The 16,938-nt window shown below is 44.6% G+C and overlaps 1 protein-coding gene across 3 annotated transcripts in view; it reads right to left on the bottom strand.

Moving 5' to 3' along the window:
• Positions 1-633: 633 nt before the first annotated feature.
• Positions 634-16,938, bottom strand: part of LOC138527508 (uncharacterized) — a 155,552-nt gene continuing 139,247 nt past the window's right edge. For all 3 annotated transcript variants that reach the window (XM_069638753.1, XM_069638754.1, XM_069638755.1), the window contains one exon: positions 634-2,700. In XM_069638753.1, the coding sequence (XP_069494854.1) occupies positions 1,083-2,700 (1,618 nt within the window). In that variant the 3' untranslated portion in view covers positions 634-1,082. The remainder of the gene's footprint in view (positions 2,701-16,938) is intronic.

The raw sequence follows: 16,938 nt of genomic DNA on the forward strand, positions 1-16,938 counted from the left end.
GCCTCATGGCGGTATTACTAGAGTGAGGTCCTTCTACTTAATCCAGCAAGGACAATGTTTTTGTAGAAAAAGAACGACTTTCAGGACTCTGTGATTGTACTTCATGCGTTACATAATTCAAAAGGAAGCCTTCCTCTGTGTAAAGTCGGAAAGAAAAGTCAAATATATCCAATATTTGCGAATGTTAATGGAGGTAAACCTGTTCATAGGATACAACATATAATACATCTGTGCTTATTAATTTATTTCCTGGGAATACCCTTATATTTCTGGTAAACATGTGACAGCAGCAACCTGCAAAAACATTTCAATTGACCTCTAATTACATGATTTCTGCATTCAAGTTGAAATTTGAATTACATGAAGAAAGCAAAATCATGCCTTTAAAATGGGATTAGCCAGAAAAACCAATTTGAATGGCATAAACCTCAGGACATGAAATTCATAATTAAACCCCAAAACATTCTCCAACATCAGACTACACAATAGCATTATCACACCTTTTCTTAGCTAGCATTGTATATTTTTTCTATAATTTTGCTACCATTCTTTCGTATCTAATTTGGATTGACAAAAAGGTTCCTGGGGCATTATAAAATAACTGCACATTAAAAAGACACATCTACGGCAGTAAAGATTCACTGATGTTTTGTCTTTCATTTAATATTGATGCAATATCATAAAAGATGTTTAAATAAAGTCTGAGGAATACTGCCTCAAAATACGTTCTGCCGGCAACATAGAAAACAATTCTTTGCAGACAATAAAAACAATTGGACTAATAATATTTACAAATATACTTAATTGATATCACTGGAAGTGCAAAAATGTGTTTTGGGGGTACAATTAATTTTGTTCTCAACCAGCTTGTTTGGGAGTGTTGCAACTGGAGACTCTACTCATTGTTCAATGTCACATCTGAAGCATCAAATGACAGACTATCAGCCAGAACGCAACCATTGGGTTTGGAACACAAAAGTACAAAGAAAAAATGCTGAAAGGGTAAACAAAACACTTCTTCAAATGCACATTGTCCAGTAAATACATTTTCGATAAAGTACATTTAAATAGGGATAAACCAGTTATCCTTGGTATCCACTAAACTTAGTGAGTCCAGCACACACCACCCACAACTGATGTACTGTGGTTGCTAAGGTTAAGGGGATGATTGTATCAAACAGATGATATTCTTTTATTCTTCCAACAACTTCTTCAATGTGTACTGTGAGGGAGGCAATCTGATTTGTGTCGCCAATGTTGGAGGCCTCTTCCAACTCCTGAGTGGTCAATTCTTCTTCCCTAATAGCATAGGGTGCCTGTTCCCCAAATCCATCTGCCACATTTGTCTCAACTGCAACAATCACCTCTTGCCCAAATGTGGCTTGAACCACAACTGTGTCTTTCACCTCCTCTCCAACATAGCCAGAAACCTCTTCTGCAGCTGTGTCTGGCATCTCCTCTCCAACTGCATCTGGCACTTTTTCTCTTTTTGCATTTGACATTCCTTCACGAAATATGTTTGGTAACAATTCCACAGTTGCCTCTACTTCCTTTTCTCCTATTGTATCTGAAACTCCTTCAATTCCTCCTGCAATCTCTTCTCCAACTGCATTTTGTACATCTGACAACATGGATTCCACTCCAACAGACACAACTTGCTTCTCCTTTGACATTGAACCTTCTCCCTCGAGTACCTCCTCGATTTCCACCTCTCCCACTTCCATCAGTTCCTCATTAATTTCTTCCATTTCTTGTGCTGATGGACTGATAGCACATTGAAACGGATAGTGCACCAAGTGTGCATCCACAGATGCTAGGAGCGCCTGTATTGCAAAATCTGTGTCTGCTATAACCACATCATTAGGCTCTAGTAATTCCAGAATTCCAGATAACCTAGTAATCTCGTTTGCTGATATAGTACCACTGTATAAAAGGCTTTTAAATATGTAATCACCATTAGGGGATTGTCCTAAGAGGCCCTTAAAAATAGTGTACTTATTCCGCATTAAATACGGTCCAGAAAGCGGATTATGACAGGCAGATGTTTGAACTTTTATTTCCATGGAACTCAAAATCACACGTGCTTGAGGGTATGTAGTTTGAAAGATAGCTGGCATACATTTGTTAATGGTTTCTCGGGTAGGCCATGATAACATGTCCCTGAACAATATGTACATATAATTAGCCCATGTAATGATTATTTTAGTAACAGTGGATTGTGAAATATTAAACCTCACAGCCAGGTCTTGCTCATAAAATCCTTGACGAACTTTGCACAAAAACAGAAAAAACTGATCAATTAGAGATAGAGAATCCTCACTAGACCCTTGATCCTTCACAATAAGGTCTGCATCCTGTTGGCACTGATTCCACACAACGTTGTTGGCTGAAGATGGTTTCAGAGATGCAAAGGCGACTTTTAATGCATCATAATCCCTAAATCCAGTGTAGAAATAGATCATACTGGAATCATTGGAAAACCGTTCCAGAAAAAATAATTTGCCCTCCAGCACGGCTGTGCGTTGCTGTAGCCTTGTGATCTCCTCACGAGCAGCTACAAGCATTTCAGACTCGGAGATTGGGGGAATGTCGTAACAGTGATCGAGGAAGGAGCCGGTTTGCTGAGGCTCCATTATTTTCAAGTTGTGCGTTTCAGTCTGCTTGACAGGCTGGACAGGCTTCAGTGTGTTCTTATTTGTTCTGCATAGGGAATGATATTTAGATTAGTTTTTGTTTTAGTGTACAATCACAATGTGTAAGACAATATATTGAATTTCATACCATGCACTATAAGATTTCTAAATGGAAGGCCATCCAAATATATTATTTTTAAAACAAATCCTTGCCATAGTGTCTTACCAGGATACTTACTGATTTTTAATAAATGTAAAATGGAGCTATAATACCACATCTCTTTTTATTTTTTACAGCAATAGACGCTGGACTGCTTCTAATATCACAATATAGTTTTAATTAATTCACCATCTAACATCACTTTTTTGATCAATATATTCAACATCAATTTTTCAATGGGGATTTTACATTTCTAGTTCACTGCACACTTATTTCAAGATGCACTATTTTAGCTTACATTATTTACTTACATATTTTAGTCCTAAACTAATAATCCTATTTCTAACATTCAATATACAATAGTACCAACTAAATCCCTGTCATACAGACACATTCTCAAACGGAAGCAGTGTCCATATGTATATAAATCATTAAATTACATAGACAAGATCAAGGATTCAAACATTGGCAGGTGATATATTTAAGCAGTCCAAACTCCACGCATATAACATATTCCTTCGGAAGTGCAATTCCACTGCATGTCGACAACTTCAGGACCAATAGTTCACATTTTTAAGATTTACTTCTAAGTAAGTTTTCCATTTATGCTTAATGTTAGGCCATAACAGCTTTTCAAAGTTTTCCTTTCTTAATTGGAGTAGTCCCATAAATGTTTCTTTTTGTTGTAAAAGTAACTTCTACTCAAGTCCCTTTAGTCCGCTTTAACCAATTTCTGTCTTGTTGCCCTTCCTAGCCTACAAGGATACAAGGACCAGGGTGCTCATTGAGAACTCCATTTTGTCCTTGGGTACATTCAAACAACCAGAGTGCATCAGCGAGTAGGTTGGTGTCAGTGACATGACCTTGCCCCCTACATTACCGCCTTCATCAATTCCTCTTTTCATTCGGGAATTGTCCCTAACAATCTGAAAGACGCTTGGGTCACCCCTTGCTGAAAAAACCTACACTGGATCCGTCAATACCTACCAATTACAGACCCATCACCACGGTCCCGTTCCTTCTAAAAATATTAGATAGAGCAGCCTACTTACAGATACAGAAGTATCTGGAAACTAACAATCTACTCGGCACAAGACAATCTGGCTTCATACCTAAGCACGGGACAGAAACAGCCCTCTTAGATCTCAAAACACAAATTGAGGACAATGGCAAACTAGCCTTTTTACTACTTCTGGACCTGTCTGCAGCTTTCGATTTGGTCAACCAACAAATCCTCTGCCAACATTTGAAACCAGCCGCCCACTTCTCTGATAAAGCCACTAATTGGATTAGCTCCTTTTTGGACAATAGACACATAAGAGCATTCTCACCTACCTCATCGGCTGATCCATCCCCCGTCCTCTGCGGAGTGCCACAAGGGTCGTGTGTATCCCCTACACTTTACAATATATGTACCAAACCTTTGTTTGATGTGCTCGACTATCTGGGTGTCACCTACACCAACTACGCTGATGACACCCAGATACTCATCCCTATCACTGGTGACTACATCGCAGACTCCAAAGCACTGAACGACATCTACCAAGTTGTCCAAGCTTGGATGGCCCAACATGAGCTCTGTCTTAATGGTGACAAGAGAGAGCACCTCATCTTGGGCACCCAACAAAGACTTAATAAGTTGGAACCCTCTTTCAGCACCTTCAACATCGATGGCTACTCCATCAAAGTTGCCAAAGATACTAAAACCTTGGGAATCTACCTTGATTCTACACTCTCCCTAAATAGGCAAACCAATGCAGTCGTAGCTGCCTTAGCCTACACATGCAAGCTGATCACAGCCTGCCGCACTTTCCTCTCCACTCAGAACTGCATTATCCTTGCTAGGACACTGGTCATGTCCAAATTGGATTATTGCAATACACTCTATCAAGGCACCAACCAACGTAACCTCAACAAACTTCAGATCACTCAAAACAATGCGATTAGAGCGGCCCTCAATATTCCCAGATCTGCACATATCACTGAAACCACTGAAACTAGGAAGAGCCTACACTGGCTCGCAGATGTCCTAAGGATATCACTCAAATCCCTGGCCCTTACTCACAAATGCCTAAACAAACAGGCCCCCATCTATCTAGCCTCTCGATTCTCCCAGTACACACCTGCACGATCACTCAGATCTTCCCAAGCACATTGTCTCACGATCCCCAGATACAAGCTACAGACAGCCGGTGGGGTTAGCTTCCCAGTCCTTGTTGCCAAACTCTGGAATTCACTGCCACTCACCATCAGAACCCTGCCTTCTCCTACCCTTCTCGAACACAAAGCCACGATCTGGCTATCCGCCACATCTGACCAACCGCCCTCGCAGGCCTTCTGATTCTCTCCACCCTCTTTCCGCCTGCTACTTTGCCTGCCAACCTGCACTGCTTTGTATTATACTGCCCTTGTGAATGTTACTGACTGTAACTGTATCCTTGCCAGTCATGTACCTATGTGCTGGAAGATATGTGCCCGGTTGCCTACGGGCGTGGTGCGCTATACAAATAAATAAAATACAAATACAAATAGCTACATGATTTACTTTAGCTACACAGCCTTTGTACAACGTTAGCAGCCACATTCCACTACACAGTGCAATTCGACTAGCAAGGCATAAGAAATCCTATCAAGCCATTTTTTTTTTTTAATGATCGTCCCTTGTTTGGACAATGAGAAAACAGCCAGAAAGGCCATTCTGCCTATTCAAGCTCTTTGCAGAACCAGCAAAGACATTTGTGCGTGACTGGTATCCGGTTTAGTTTGGAAGAGGTGTAGATGTTACCTTAGGGTCTCTCAGGTACCTCAATTAATTTCTGTAGGGGTGTCCCTGAATCAAAGGTAGTCACTAAAACATTGAAAGGTGCACTTCTGTGGAACGGTGGGTAGGGCTAACTCACTGCCCTGTGTTTCTAAGTAGGCAGAACCCAGGACATTAGAGACATTTACTTGGAAGAAGCCGGAGATATGGGATGAATGAGGAAACTGATGCTGCTGTTCGCCTGATCCTCCAGATGAGCTTCTCTGATCCTGCATGCTCGGCAACCTTGTTTCAAGCTCTTCCTAGCCTACCTCGCAGCATACTTTGAGGGAACATCCATGCCTGGAGCCCCTTGAAGTCTCCCTGCCTAAACAGTATTCACAGCACCTGAGGTGAGAACCGTTGCTACCTGGCTAGAACCAAGTGGCTTGCAGTTGCTCTCCTTAAACTCTTGCTCTGTCATGGGATATCCTGAATCGCCACCATGCAGCCGATCCTCATCATGGAATTGTTCTACTGCCTGCGCAGCTCCCTATGTTACCACCTGAGCTGCCTGCAAACTGCCTTAAAGGGTCACCCTGAACTCTCCACTGTTGCTTCAATGTCCTCCTCCTCATTGTGGGTTACCTGGCAGAGGTCCTCCATCATGGATCCAGTAATTCATATTCTACCACTTCCTGGGACTCTAACAGTAGTGTAATCCGGTACCAGCATCTAGCAGCACCAGTCCTGACACCCAAGGTGACATCTATACCTGCGCTGGTCCTACTCTATGACCTCCATCTTGACACAGATTCTTCTCATCAGGGTCTCTGGGCTGTGTGTGCAGGTCCATCTTTGAGGTCCCCTTACAGCAACCCTCTCCTTCAGTGGGAATGTTGTTCACTCTTCAGCCAACTGATCCGATAACCTCCTGGCATCACACTTGGGCCAGGATCTCTTCTAGGGGGCTGCCCAAGACTTCATAGCTGGATGGCTGCCTCTTCTTTACTTCTGGGACATGCAAGTTATCACCTACATTGCCATAATAACAGCAAATAATTATTGGTTTTGTCCTTTTTCCTATTGACAACAACTCCCTAAAAGTACTGCTGATGTTTGTTATCTTTCAAACATCCTATGTTAATTTGTTCCCCTTGGAGACCTGGACTTTATAAAGGTTCTCAGTGTATTATTACTACTTACCAGTGATTCTCTATGTCAATATCTATGATAAACCACTACGATTCACTAATTTAAATCATTGCAAAGTAGTCAAAACTGTACTAAATTGTACAGTCTTTTCACTAATAGTTTTAAATGTGTTGGGCCTTTGCTAGACCTGATACTGTTGTATAATACGTCTGTTCTATTTCTTTAAAGTACTTACCCAATTGTAGATCTTTCTCAACATAACCTTATAACAAAGAATCGTTTTTCAGTAAACATACTGCACAGACCTACATGTGTGTGCCTGTCTGCGGCTAGCTGTATATTATTCCAGTCCTTTACCCTTCTAAAATTAAAGCCAGGCTACTCAGTCATGTTACTATTGAGATTAGATCAGCTTGGTGGAAATTCTGTACACTCATGCAAGTATGTCTTCTTGGATCTCCGCAGACCACTTCATAAAAACCTCCTTGATTTACTTATTCATTCTATGGGTGTCATAAGGGATACAGTGGCTCAGTGGGGGGTGGTAAAAAAGAGTCAAGGGGACAGCTAAATCTAATCTTCTCTAGGATAGGATGGCACACTCGAGCTTCGTACACACTCTGGCTTCTCTGCCATGAGGATACAGTTCCAAAGCAAAGGTATCAAGGCCTTTTGCCCAAGCTTCTTTTCCAATAACAGTTGCTTTCTGCAGAGGGCCTATCGCAATAATTAAGCACAAAAGTTCCTTTCTTCTCAGTGTTTGCACATGTACAAGTTCTCGTTTTCAATATTTATCACAGGTCTCTCTCCTTCAGGTATGGATCCCTTTTACCACAATGTTTACAACTGGACTCCCTCGTTCAGGCTCGGAATCCCATTTGGTCTGCCTCATTCGGGCTGAGACCATGCAATCTCACTTTCTATGTTTTCCCTTTTCCTCTTGTTCTCAAAAATCGAAGACTTTCGAATGTGCGATAGGTTTGGCTTAACCATCGCAAGACCACTTTGATTCACTTCACACAATATTCTTACTTTAGTTTCTGCCACCTCTTGGCTGGATACCTTTATAGAGACCTTCAATTGATCAACCACGTGGCGCCGGACCACTGTCAGTAGTATAGTATCTTTCCTTCTCAAAGTTCAACCATTTATCAGCAATTCAGCTTTAATTGCGTCTTTCATCACACATGTTTAACAATGTTCGTTCCTTCTCATTATACAATATTGCTGCTTGCAACCTTGACTTCAACATATACCGGTCTTGCATCAGCCTCCCCCAACTGACCGGCTGTGTGGATCTTTTGTCACTTCTTTGTTCTTGGAACCAAGGACTATACCACGTCGGCTGCTGCTCCTCCCCGACTTGGTCAGCTACACAGGACGGCCTCTGGTATCTCCGACACACAATGCAGGATTCTTTAGCCTGGTTTCCTAGCCATACGTTTTCTGATCTACAAGGTTCTTGAAAGTAACGGTCTCCTGTGGGAAAGGTCAAGGGTATTTCCCTCCTTGTGAACCCTTCTTGGTTCGCCTTTCTCCCCTTATTGCTCATGCTCCGCCGTTTATCCGTGTGGGGAAGTTTAATGGAAGTCAGATGTGAGTGATTGCTAGTAATTGCCTGACTTCACCTGACCATAGTAGCGGGACATGTCGGGTAGACTGCTCAGGTGTGAGTCTGTTTTCTCCCAGAGTGGGCTGTCTATGAGGAAGTGTTTGTGAAGGGAAACTGGGAGTTGGAGGGGGTAAAGTTCCCACGTATCCGATGGGGTAAAGGTGTTACAGGGGGGTGGGATACCGCGTCTCGCCATCCAGTGTCCCACTCCCAATCCCCGATGACCCCTTACCCAGGTGATCCTCCCGCAGTGGTCCACCCCCAGGATCTGGATCAAAAAGCGATGCCCGTGTCCTGGACACCTGGATGACAGATCCCTGTGGACTAGCGGGGGGGGGCACCTTCTGGTTTCTCACAGAGGCACCTGCGGAGGAGAGAGATCTACCCCCCCAATCTCTGCTTGGAGAAGAAACTCACCTGCAGAGAATTAGAAGTAGACGAGTGGAGGGCTCTAGTAGAAAGGTACTTAGGAAGAGAGAATTGGAGATAGCAAGGGCCCCGACCCCAGAATGCCTTGTGGGCGATGCAGCGGGTCTTGCACTCGATCCTTGCAGCCACCTGGAGCCAGTGGAGGGATTTCAGGGTCAGAGAGATGCAGTCCCTGGGCTTGAGGCCAAGGATAAGTCTCACAGTCCTGTTCTGGATGAGTTGTAGAGGGCGAAGAGTAGAGTTAGGCAGACTGAGAAAGAGGCTATTGCAGTAGTCCAGCCTAGAAAGAACCAGGGCTCCGGAGTCAGTGAGCTTCTGGGGGTAGGTGAGAAGAACAAATTACTTGCCAACTGGTAACTTTCTTTCGACTGGATGTTCCTCCAACGTATTCCTCATCTTAGATATTCACGCCCAGCTTTAGCCGCTTCGGAAAAATGTTCTCGGCAGCGGGCGCCGTGCATCGATGGCGTAGAGTCGAGGTCCCTCGAAGGCCTCCGTCGAGGGTGATGTCATCCGGTATACAAGTAGCTCACGCTGCACCCGTTGGCCTCAGTTCCATTTTTCCCCCTCTTGCTCATGATGATAGCCAGTGTAGGTCGACATGGTTCGGCCTTGCAAGAGTTGAAGTAGTGATAACCTTGGAAATTCTACAGATGGGTAGGTTGGGAGGGCGATGAGGAATATGTTGGAGGAACATCCAGTTGAAAGAACGTTACCAGTTGGTAACTAACTTGTTCTTCGAATGGATTGTGTCCTCCAACGTATTCCTCATCTTAGATAGACTCCCAAAGCAGGGTTAGAATTTGGAGGAGGAGGGAGTAGAATTATTATTTTTTTTTTTACGGTGCTGAATATAGTACTGCCTTACCAAAGGCAAGTTCCTTAGAGTGGGAAGCGTCTAAACTGTAAAACTTTGTGAAAGTATGTATTGAGGACCAAGTCGCTGCATCACAAATCGACTTAATGGGGACACCCCTTTGAAGGGCTGTCGAAGAGGCTATACCTCTGGTCGAGTGGGCCCTTAAGCTTTCTGGCGGGTCTTTACCAGCCAAATCGGTAGCATTCAGTAATGCAAGCCACAATCCATCTTGACAAGTTCTGTTTAGACACTGCTTGACACAATTTCCTTCCAGTGTAGCCAATAAAAAGTCGATCATCAACTCTAGTCTTGGAGAGCCTAGAAATATAAAAAATTAACACCCTTCTGGGGTCCAACCTGTGGAGTCTTTTTCCTCCTTACCGGGATGCGGGGGAGGATAGAAAGCTGGCAGAATGATCTTATGATTCAGATGAAAATCCGAAACAACATTAGGCAAAAAAAGAGGGTCTAACCCTTAAAACAACCCGTCTTTGTGGAACACAGTATGGGGTGGCCTGGAAGAAGGTGCCTGCAACTCGCTCACTCTTCGTGCAGATGTTAATGCAAACAATAAAATGGTCTTGAAGCTTAACCTTAAAGGGCATGTGTGCAAAGGTTCAAACAGGGCACACATTAAAAACTTTAGAACCAGTTTAAGGTCCCAAACTGAAACTTGGAAGAAGGTAGGAACACATTTGTGAGCCCTTTTAGGAATTGGATTTTCAAAGGAATTTTAAAATAGGAACACTCTTCCGAAGAGCGCTTAAAAATAGAAAGCGCTGCCAAATAACCTTTAAAGGTCCCAACATTGAGACCCTTATATGCCAGTGATGAGAGGAAAGATAACACCTCTGGGATTGAACATAGAAAAGGATCAATATTCTTTTCCCTGCACCAGTTGAAAAACTTCTTCCAACAGTACACAGACTTTGTTGCTGGCCTTCTTGCTGAAAGCAACATCTCCATGACGTCATCCGGGAGGTCCCAATCCTTGTATCTCAGCCTTTCAGATACCATGCATTAAGGTTGAGAGTGTTGACCTCTGGATGGAGAACCTGACCTTCCCTTTGTGAGAGAAGATTCTCTCTCTGAGGAAGACTAATTAGAGGACAGATGGACATACCTAGAAGGTACCACGTTCTGCTGGCCAAATCCGGGACAATTAGGATCATGCAGCTTCAAACCGCCTCAACCTCCTGATTACTTGAGGAATGATGGGGAAATCGGTGGAAACGCATAAAGTAGTGGGAATTCCCAGTCCACCACGAACGCGTCTCCTAGAGCTCCTCTCGGAGGAAATTCCCTTGAGCAATACCTTTCGCACTTCCGGTTGACTCCAGTCGCAAACAGGTCTACTTGAGCGGTTCCCCAAAGGGCAAAGATCTCTTGAAGGACTTCCTGAGCTAGCTCCCACTTGCCTGCTCAGAACGTCCGCCTTCACGTTCTTCTCTCCGGCTAGGTGAACTGCCGATAAGGAGATTCCTTCTTGAATTGCCCAATACCAGAGCCACACAGCCTCTCTGCACAGAGGTAGTGACCCTACACCCCCCCTTTTGTTGAGTCTTTAGAGCCCATTCAAGGGATCTCATTCTCAGGCGAGCCTCTGGCACTAGGAAGATGCAGGATGCCATTAGGCCAAGCAACCTCAAGAAGTCGTAGGTTGGAAGATTTTGAGCACTCTGAAATTTGGAGACCATCTGAAGAATGTCTTGAGCCCTCGTCTTGGGAGGCAAGCTCTTTCCCAAGGATGTATCCAATACCGCTCTGATGTACTGGAGCTGTTGAGAAGGTGTCATCTGTGACTTCTTTACATTGAGGGAGAAGCCCAGTCTGTGAAGGGAGTGGCAGGTGACTTCCAGTTGATCCAGAACTTGTTCGGGAGAACGCGCCCTGATCAACCAATCGTCCAGGTAGGGGTAGACATGGATCCCCCCCCTCTCTTGAGATACGCTGCCACTACCACCATCAGTTTGGTGAAAACCCTCAGGCATATGTCAACCCGAATGGCAGGACTCAAAACCGATAGTGCGAGCCGCCAACAGTGAACATCAGGTATTTTCTGTGCTTGGGATGTATTGACACATGAAACTTAGTGTCCTGAAGGTCCAATGACACCAACCAATCCTGAAGTTGAAGGGCCTGAAGGATCTGAGAAAGAGGGACCATCTTGAACTTTTCCTTCCTGAGGAACTTGTTCAAGTATCTCAAGTCCAAGATGGGTCTCAGTCCTACGTCCTTTTTGGGAATCAAAAAATATGGGGAGTACCAACCCTTGTTCCTCTCCGCTACAGGCACTGGTTCTATAGCATTTTTCTCTAGCAGGGTTAAAATATCCTGCTGTAGGAGCGGATCTGGCATCTTCAAAGAGTGTGTCTGCCTGGTGGATTGTTTTGAGGCTGCATTAAGAATGGAAGGCAGTAACCTTGGGCTATTGTTTTCCAAAGCCCAACCATCTGAAGTAATGGCTCGCCATTCTTGCAGATGCTGAGCGAGTCTGCCCCCACCGGTGTTACATGATGCAAGCCCTCAAAGCGGTTTTGGGGCAGATGCTGCGGCTGCTGATGGCAAGGAAGCTGCAGCTGGAGCCGGCTTAGCACTTTTACCTCGTCCACCACAAGGGATTTTTCTTTGGCCTTTTTGATTGGCCATTCCTCTCGCCTTTCCATATGAGGAGTAGTAACGATAGGATCGTTCCCCCTCCAAGAATTTCCTGATGAACGAAAAGGCTGATGTTGCCTGATAGCGGCTCCCAAAGACTTGGCAGCCGCTTTTGAGGTCTGCAACCTCTCAATGCTCTCGTCAGCCTTGCTGCCAAAAAGGTGAGACCAGTCAAAAAGCATGTTCAGGAGACAGGACTGCACATGTGGTGTGAAACCAGACTTCCGCAACCACGCAAACCTGCGCATAACTGCGCTAGTAGCCATGGGCCTGCAGACGCTGTCTGCAGTGTCGAAACCAGATTGAAGGGATTCCTGCATGGCTTCCTTTCCATCTCTAACGATAGCTAGGAATCCTTCCCTTTACTACCCTTCTGGTATATGCTCCGCCGCCATGGAGATGCACTCCCAGAGAGTGTCTGAGAATTTTGCCAAGGCACATGTGGAGTCGGCCGATTTTAAGGCCATACTCCCTGCTGAAAATACCTTGCGTGTCCATCCATCCACATGCTTGTCGTCCCTATCTGGAGTGATAGAAGGGTACACTGCTTTATTGGATGTAGCGATGGCTGCCTGGACCACCAGACTCTCGGGAGTGGGGTGTTTGGACAGAAAGCCGGGGTCGCTACTGGAAGGGCAGTAATTTGATGTAAGGGACTTATTCACAGCAGGAATAGAGTCCGGGTTCTCCTAATTCTTGGCCACCCTATTTTGCAAGGCGACGTGGAAAGGTAAAACAGGATCAGTGGGCGGGCCTTGATCTAGAATGTCCGTCAGATCATCCTGGACAAATTGGATCTGTGGTCTAGTCCAACCTAAATAATCAACCACATTTGTCATTAGTTGACAGAATGAGGAATTGGCATGGTCTCCTGGTTCTGGCTTTCCAAATTCTGCCTCAGGTGATGTATCCACACCACTAGCATTGTGTAATGTCTCTATGAGATCCCTCGTTCTACTCTCTTCAGAGATGAGACAATCTGGGACACTGGAGGTGCCATATTGCAAGCCAAATGGGACCTCCTCATCCTCAGACCTATCCTGCTCTTCAAAAACAGAGGATAGGGATTTAAAGAATTCTTTCCTGAGCAGAGGAGTGAATGTCTTCTCTGTAGGAACTGTTTTGAAGAGGGTGTAGGCTTTGCAGCGTTCTCTTTTGCTGCAACCTGTTTAGATGACTGAACTGGAGCCTTAGGAATTTGCGGTCGGAACCTGTCTCAAAGGCGTCTAGGTGCTCTTCGAGGCTTTGTCCTTCGAGCTATGCATGACCTTGGATGGCGTCGACCTCGAACGGTCGTCTCTCTTGCTCGCGGTCCGAGGGTTCCCGATCAGCTCTTCTTCGATCACCCGGGCTCAAGGACGCGCGAGTGTTGGTACGGGAACGCTCCCGGCCGGCTTCCGAGAAAGGCACGGGCCGAGGCTTAGCCTTCTCAAATACTTTCAAATACTTTCATCATTTTCACCCTGAAAGCTTCCCATTCTTCGGAAAAAGAGTGTTTTGTGGGGCATTTCATTCTTTTGGGAGAGTTGTCTGATGACGAAGTGGATGGGGATCTCGACCCATGTGTCCTATCACGTCAAGGAGATTCTTTATGGGTTCTCGACTCGACGTTCAAGGATTTTCAGTCGGATTTTGTCTGCCGAACCAACTGCAGTTTTCCCTTCCTCTCTCGCAAGGTCTTACCGGTCATCGCCTGACACTTCGTGTAGGCCTTGTGTCGTGATCTTCATCGAGGCACCACAAACACGATCGGTGTGGGTCAGTTATCAACATTTTTGAACTGCAATCTTTGCACTTCTTGAAACTCGAACGCAGGGTAGTCGGGGTCGATGAAGAGGATAACAGCGATTTGATTTTCTTAGAAAAGTATAGCTGCGTCACAGAAAATACTGAGGCGCGCTGAGTCTCCGATAGCAACACGTACTGCGGAAAAATGGAACTGAGGCCAACGGGTGCCGCGCAAGCTACTTGTATACCCAATGACATCACCCACAACGGAGGCCTTCGAGGGACCTCGACTCGACGCCATCGATGCACAGCCCCCTCTGCCGAGAATTCTTTTCCAAAGCAGCTAAAGCTGGACGTGAATATCTAAGATGAGGAATACGTTGGAGGACACAATCCATTCGAAAAGGCAGAATACCTCCAAGGAGGTGCAGCTGGAAATGGGCTTTCTGGCAAGATCTGTGATGTGTGGAGAGAAGGAGAGAGTGGAGTTGTAGATCACCCCAAGGTTTTTAGCTCACCAGAGGATGAGGGCAGAGGGCGCAGGGAGGCCAGCCAGAGTGAGAGAGGAAAAGCGGGAGCAGGGGGGTCACAATGAGAAGGATCATGTTCTTATGGGATATTCTTGAATACAAAACTTGCAGAATGTAACTTTGTAACTAGTGGTAGAAACCTTGCAGTGCCCTTTAACTGAATAGCCTGGCTTAAGTCTGGGTACAGCAGAATCCTGCCACTGTTCTATATAATTTGTTTGTTCCTCCCCATCATCAAAAGGAACATATTTAATATATTATCTAGGAAATATTTTGACATTTTAGAAGGATATATTTGGAGAGAAGTTCTTAATTTACCCCGATCAGTTCCAATAAGTGTAATACGGCTAGAGATGAATCTGCAATCCTGGTGGGCCTCGTACATTACTAAGTGCATTTTTCTGTATACAAACATTACTAATGTGGAGGTTTTTAGTTTAGCAAGTATTTTACGAGAGACTCTTAAATGTGATTTTAATAAGTACCTCTTCAACTTTAGGTGTGTTGAGTTTACACAACTGTTGAGTATCAATAACAATGATTTTTATAATGTTATGAAACAGAAGCTTTGAAATTGGAATAGACTAACAGACTCGGACAATCTGCAAAGATTGAAATTGTATATGGGAAAGTCTGTTTGGTATGTAACCAGAAATGAAGACAGACCATACCTACAGAAATGTCCCTCATCTGTATTTAGAACATGGTATATGAAATTTCGTTTCAATTGCTTAGCCACGTTGTGACTGGTCCCAAATGCAACATTTTAAGAGAATTAAGATCTTGCAGAGTATGTAAATGTCAGTTTACTGAAACTTTGTATCATGTAATAATTGATTGACCCGCACTCCTGTTGCTAAACATAACATTTCTTGGTCCATTTGTATCCTCTGCCTCAAACAAAATATCAGAAGCGTTATGGGAAAAACATATGAATGGAACACAAATATCTCTAATATTGGCTTTAGTTAGGTTCTTAATGGACATTTTTAAACTAGTCAATTGAGTTTCTTTTACAAAGAGGTATCTAGTGTCAAGGTAAAAAGCATGCATATTTTTTTATGTGTTAATGCAATTTTCTTCTTGTATCGATATTGTGCTAATAGAGTAATTTTGGTTTATATATAATAATGAAATTGGTGTAATTGTTAAAATGCTTTTTCCTTTTATGAATGGTATGATGAAAACCAGAAATACAAAGAAAAATTTACCCATATATTGTACATAGTTTGGCATTCACACATATTGTGTGACATCACTATACAAATAAACCGTGGTGGTTTAATTGCATACCAAAGGACCATTACATTGCTTCCCAAGACCCAGTCTTCATCAGGTATATTCTCGAGTTTGTATGGCTACAGTAGTCCTCTTTGTATGGCAGAGAGCACCAGATTCCACACAGTTCTATTCACCATCAACTGAAGCACGAAAATGCAACTGTCCTTTTTTTGTGCTTTGGTTAGGTGGCAGAACTCCCAAATCCTATGTGAGGGGGACAAGCTGCAAGGATTTGGGTTGGTCTGGACGCTACCCGATGTGCCTCCCAGAGCGTGGCTGGAGCAGGATCCTGCAGTCTCCCGGCCACCCCACCAGGACATCCATGATCCCAACTATCAACTGGGAATACACCTTTCAAACCCCTGTAGGCCCTGCAAGAACATTCTGTGAAATAAAGCAGAAAACAGCAAAGACGTATTCAGTATCTGTTCACGGGCCTGCAGAAAGCAATAGCAAAATTCCCCGAATGTAACCGCAAAACAAAAAAAAAAAAAAAGAAGAAAGCAAATGCGACTATGATCTGCGTGTTTAGGCGAAGACACTGCAGCACATTTTATTTATCGGTTATTTGTAGAGCGCTTATACAACAAAAGGTGTTTCAAGGCAGCACAAGACAACACTGAGGGAAGAAAACCACAATAATGGTCCTACTAGGACTTGTAGCATTTGGATCATGTAAGTGCAGTAACAAGAAGTGCAAGGGGGGAGGCAGTGGTGAGGGGGAGCAGGGAGTGTCCGGCCGGGGCAGAAGGGGTAATGCTAGAATGGGAGGGATGCGAGGGGCAAGAGGAGGTATATAAGAGCAAGGGGGAAGACTCTGGGAAGAAGGAGGACTCGGGGCTAGGCAAGTGCTATGGAGAGGCCAGGTGGGCAAGTGCCAGGGGATGCAGGGAGGGCAGGGAGTGAGGACCGCATGCTAAGTGCAAGGACAGGGAAGGACGAGGCTTGGTAGGGACGCACACCCTGCCAGGTTAATCAAGGGAAAGGGGCCAGAAAGGGCAAGTGCAGGTTAGGTGTGGGTGCGGGGGAGAGGTCAGGAGGAAGGGTGCTGGGGTAGACTGGGCGAAGAGGGGCTGGTGCCCTGTGGAGCTCAGAAGGGACCAAGCAGCCAGTCAGTGCGGCAGACGGGGGTCTTAGCAGAGCAGGAGACAGG

Source organism: Ambystoma mexicanum, chromosome 14 (genome assembly GCF_040938575.1).
Source record: "Ambystoma mexicanum isolate Mex_15411 chromosome 14, UKY_AmexF1_1, whole genome shotgun sequence".
NCBI lineage: Eukaryota > Metazoa > Chordata > Amphibia > Caudata > Ambystomatidae > Ambystoma > Ambystoma mexicanum.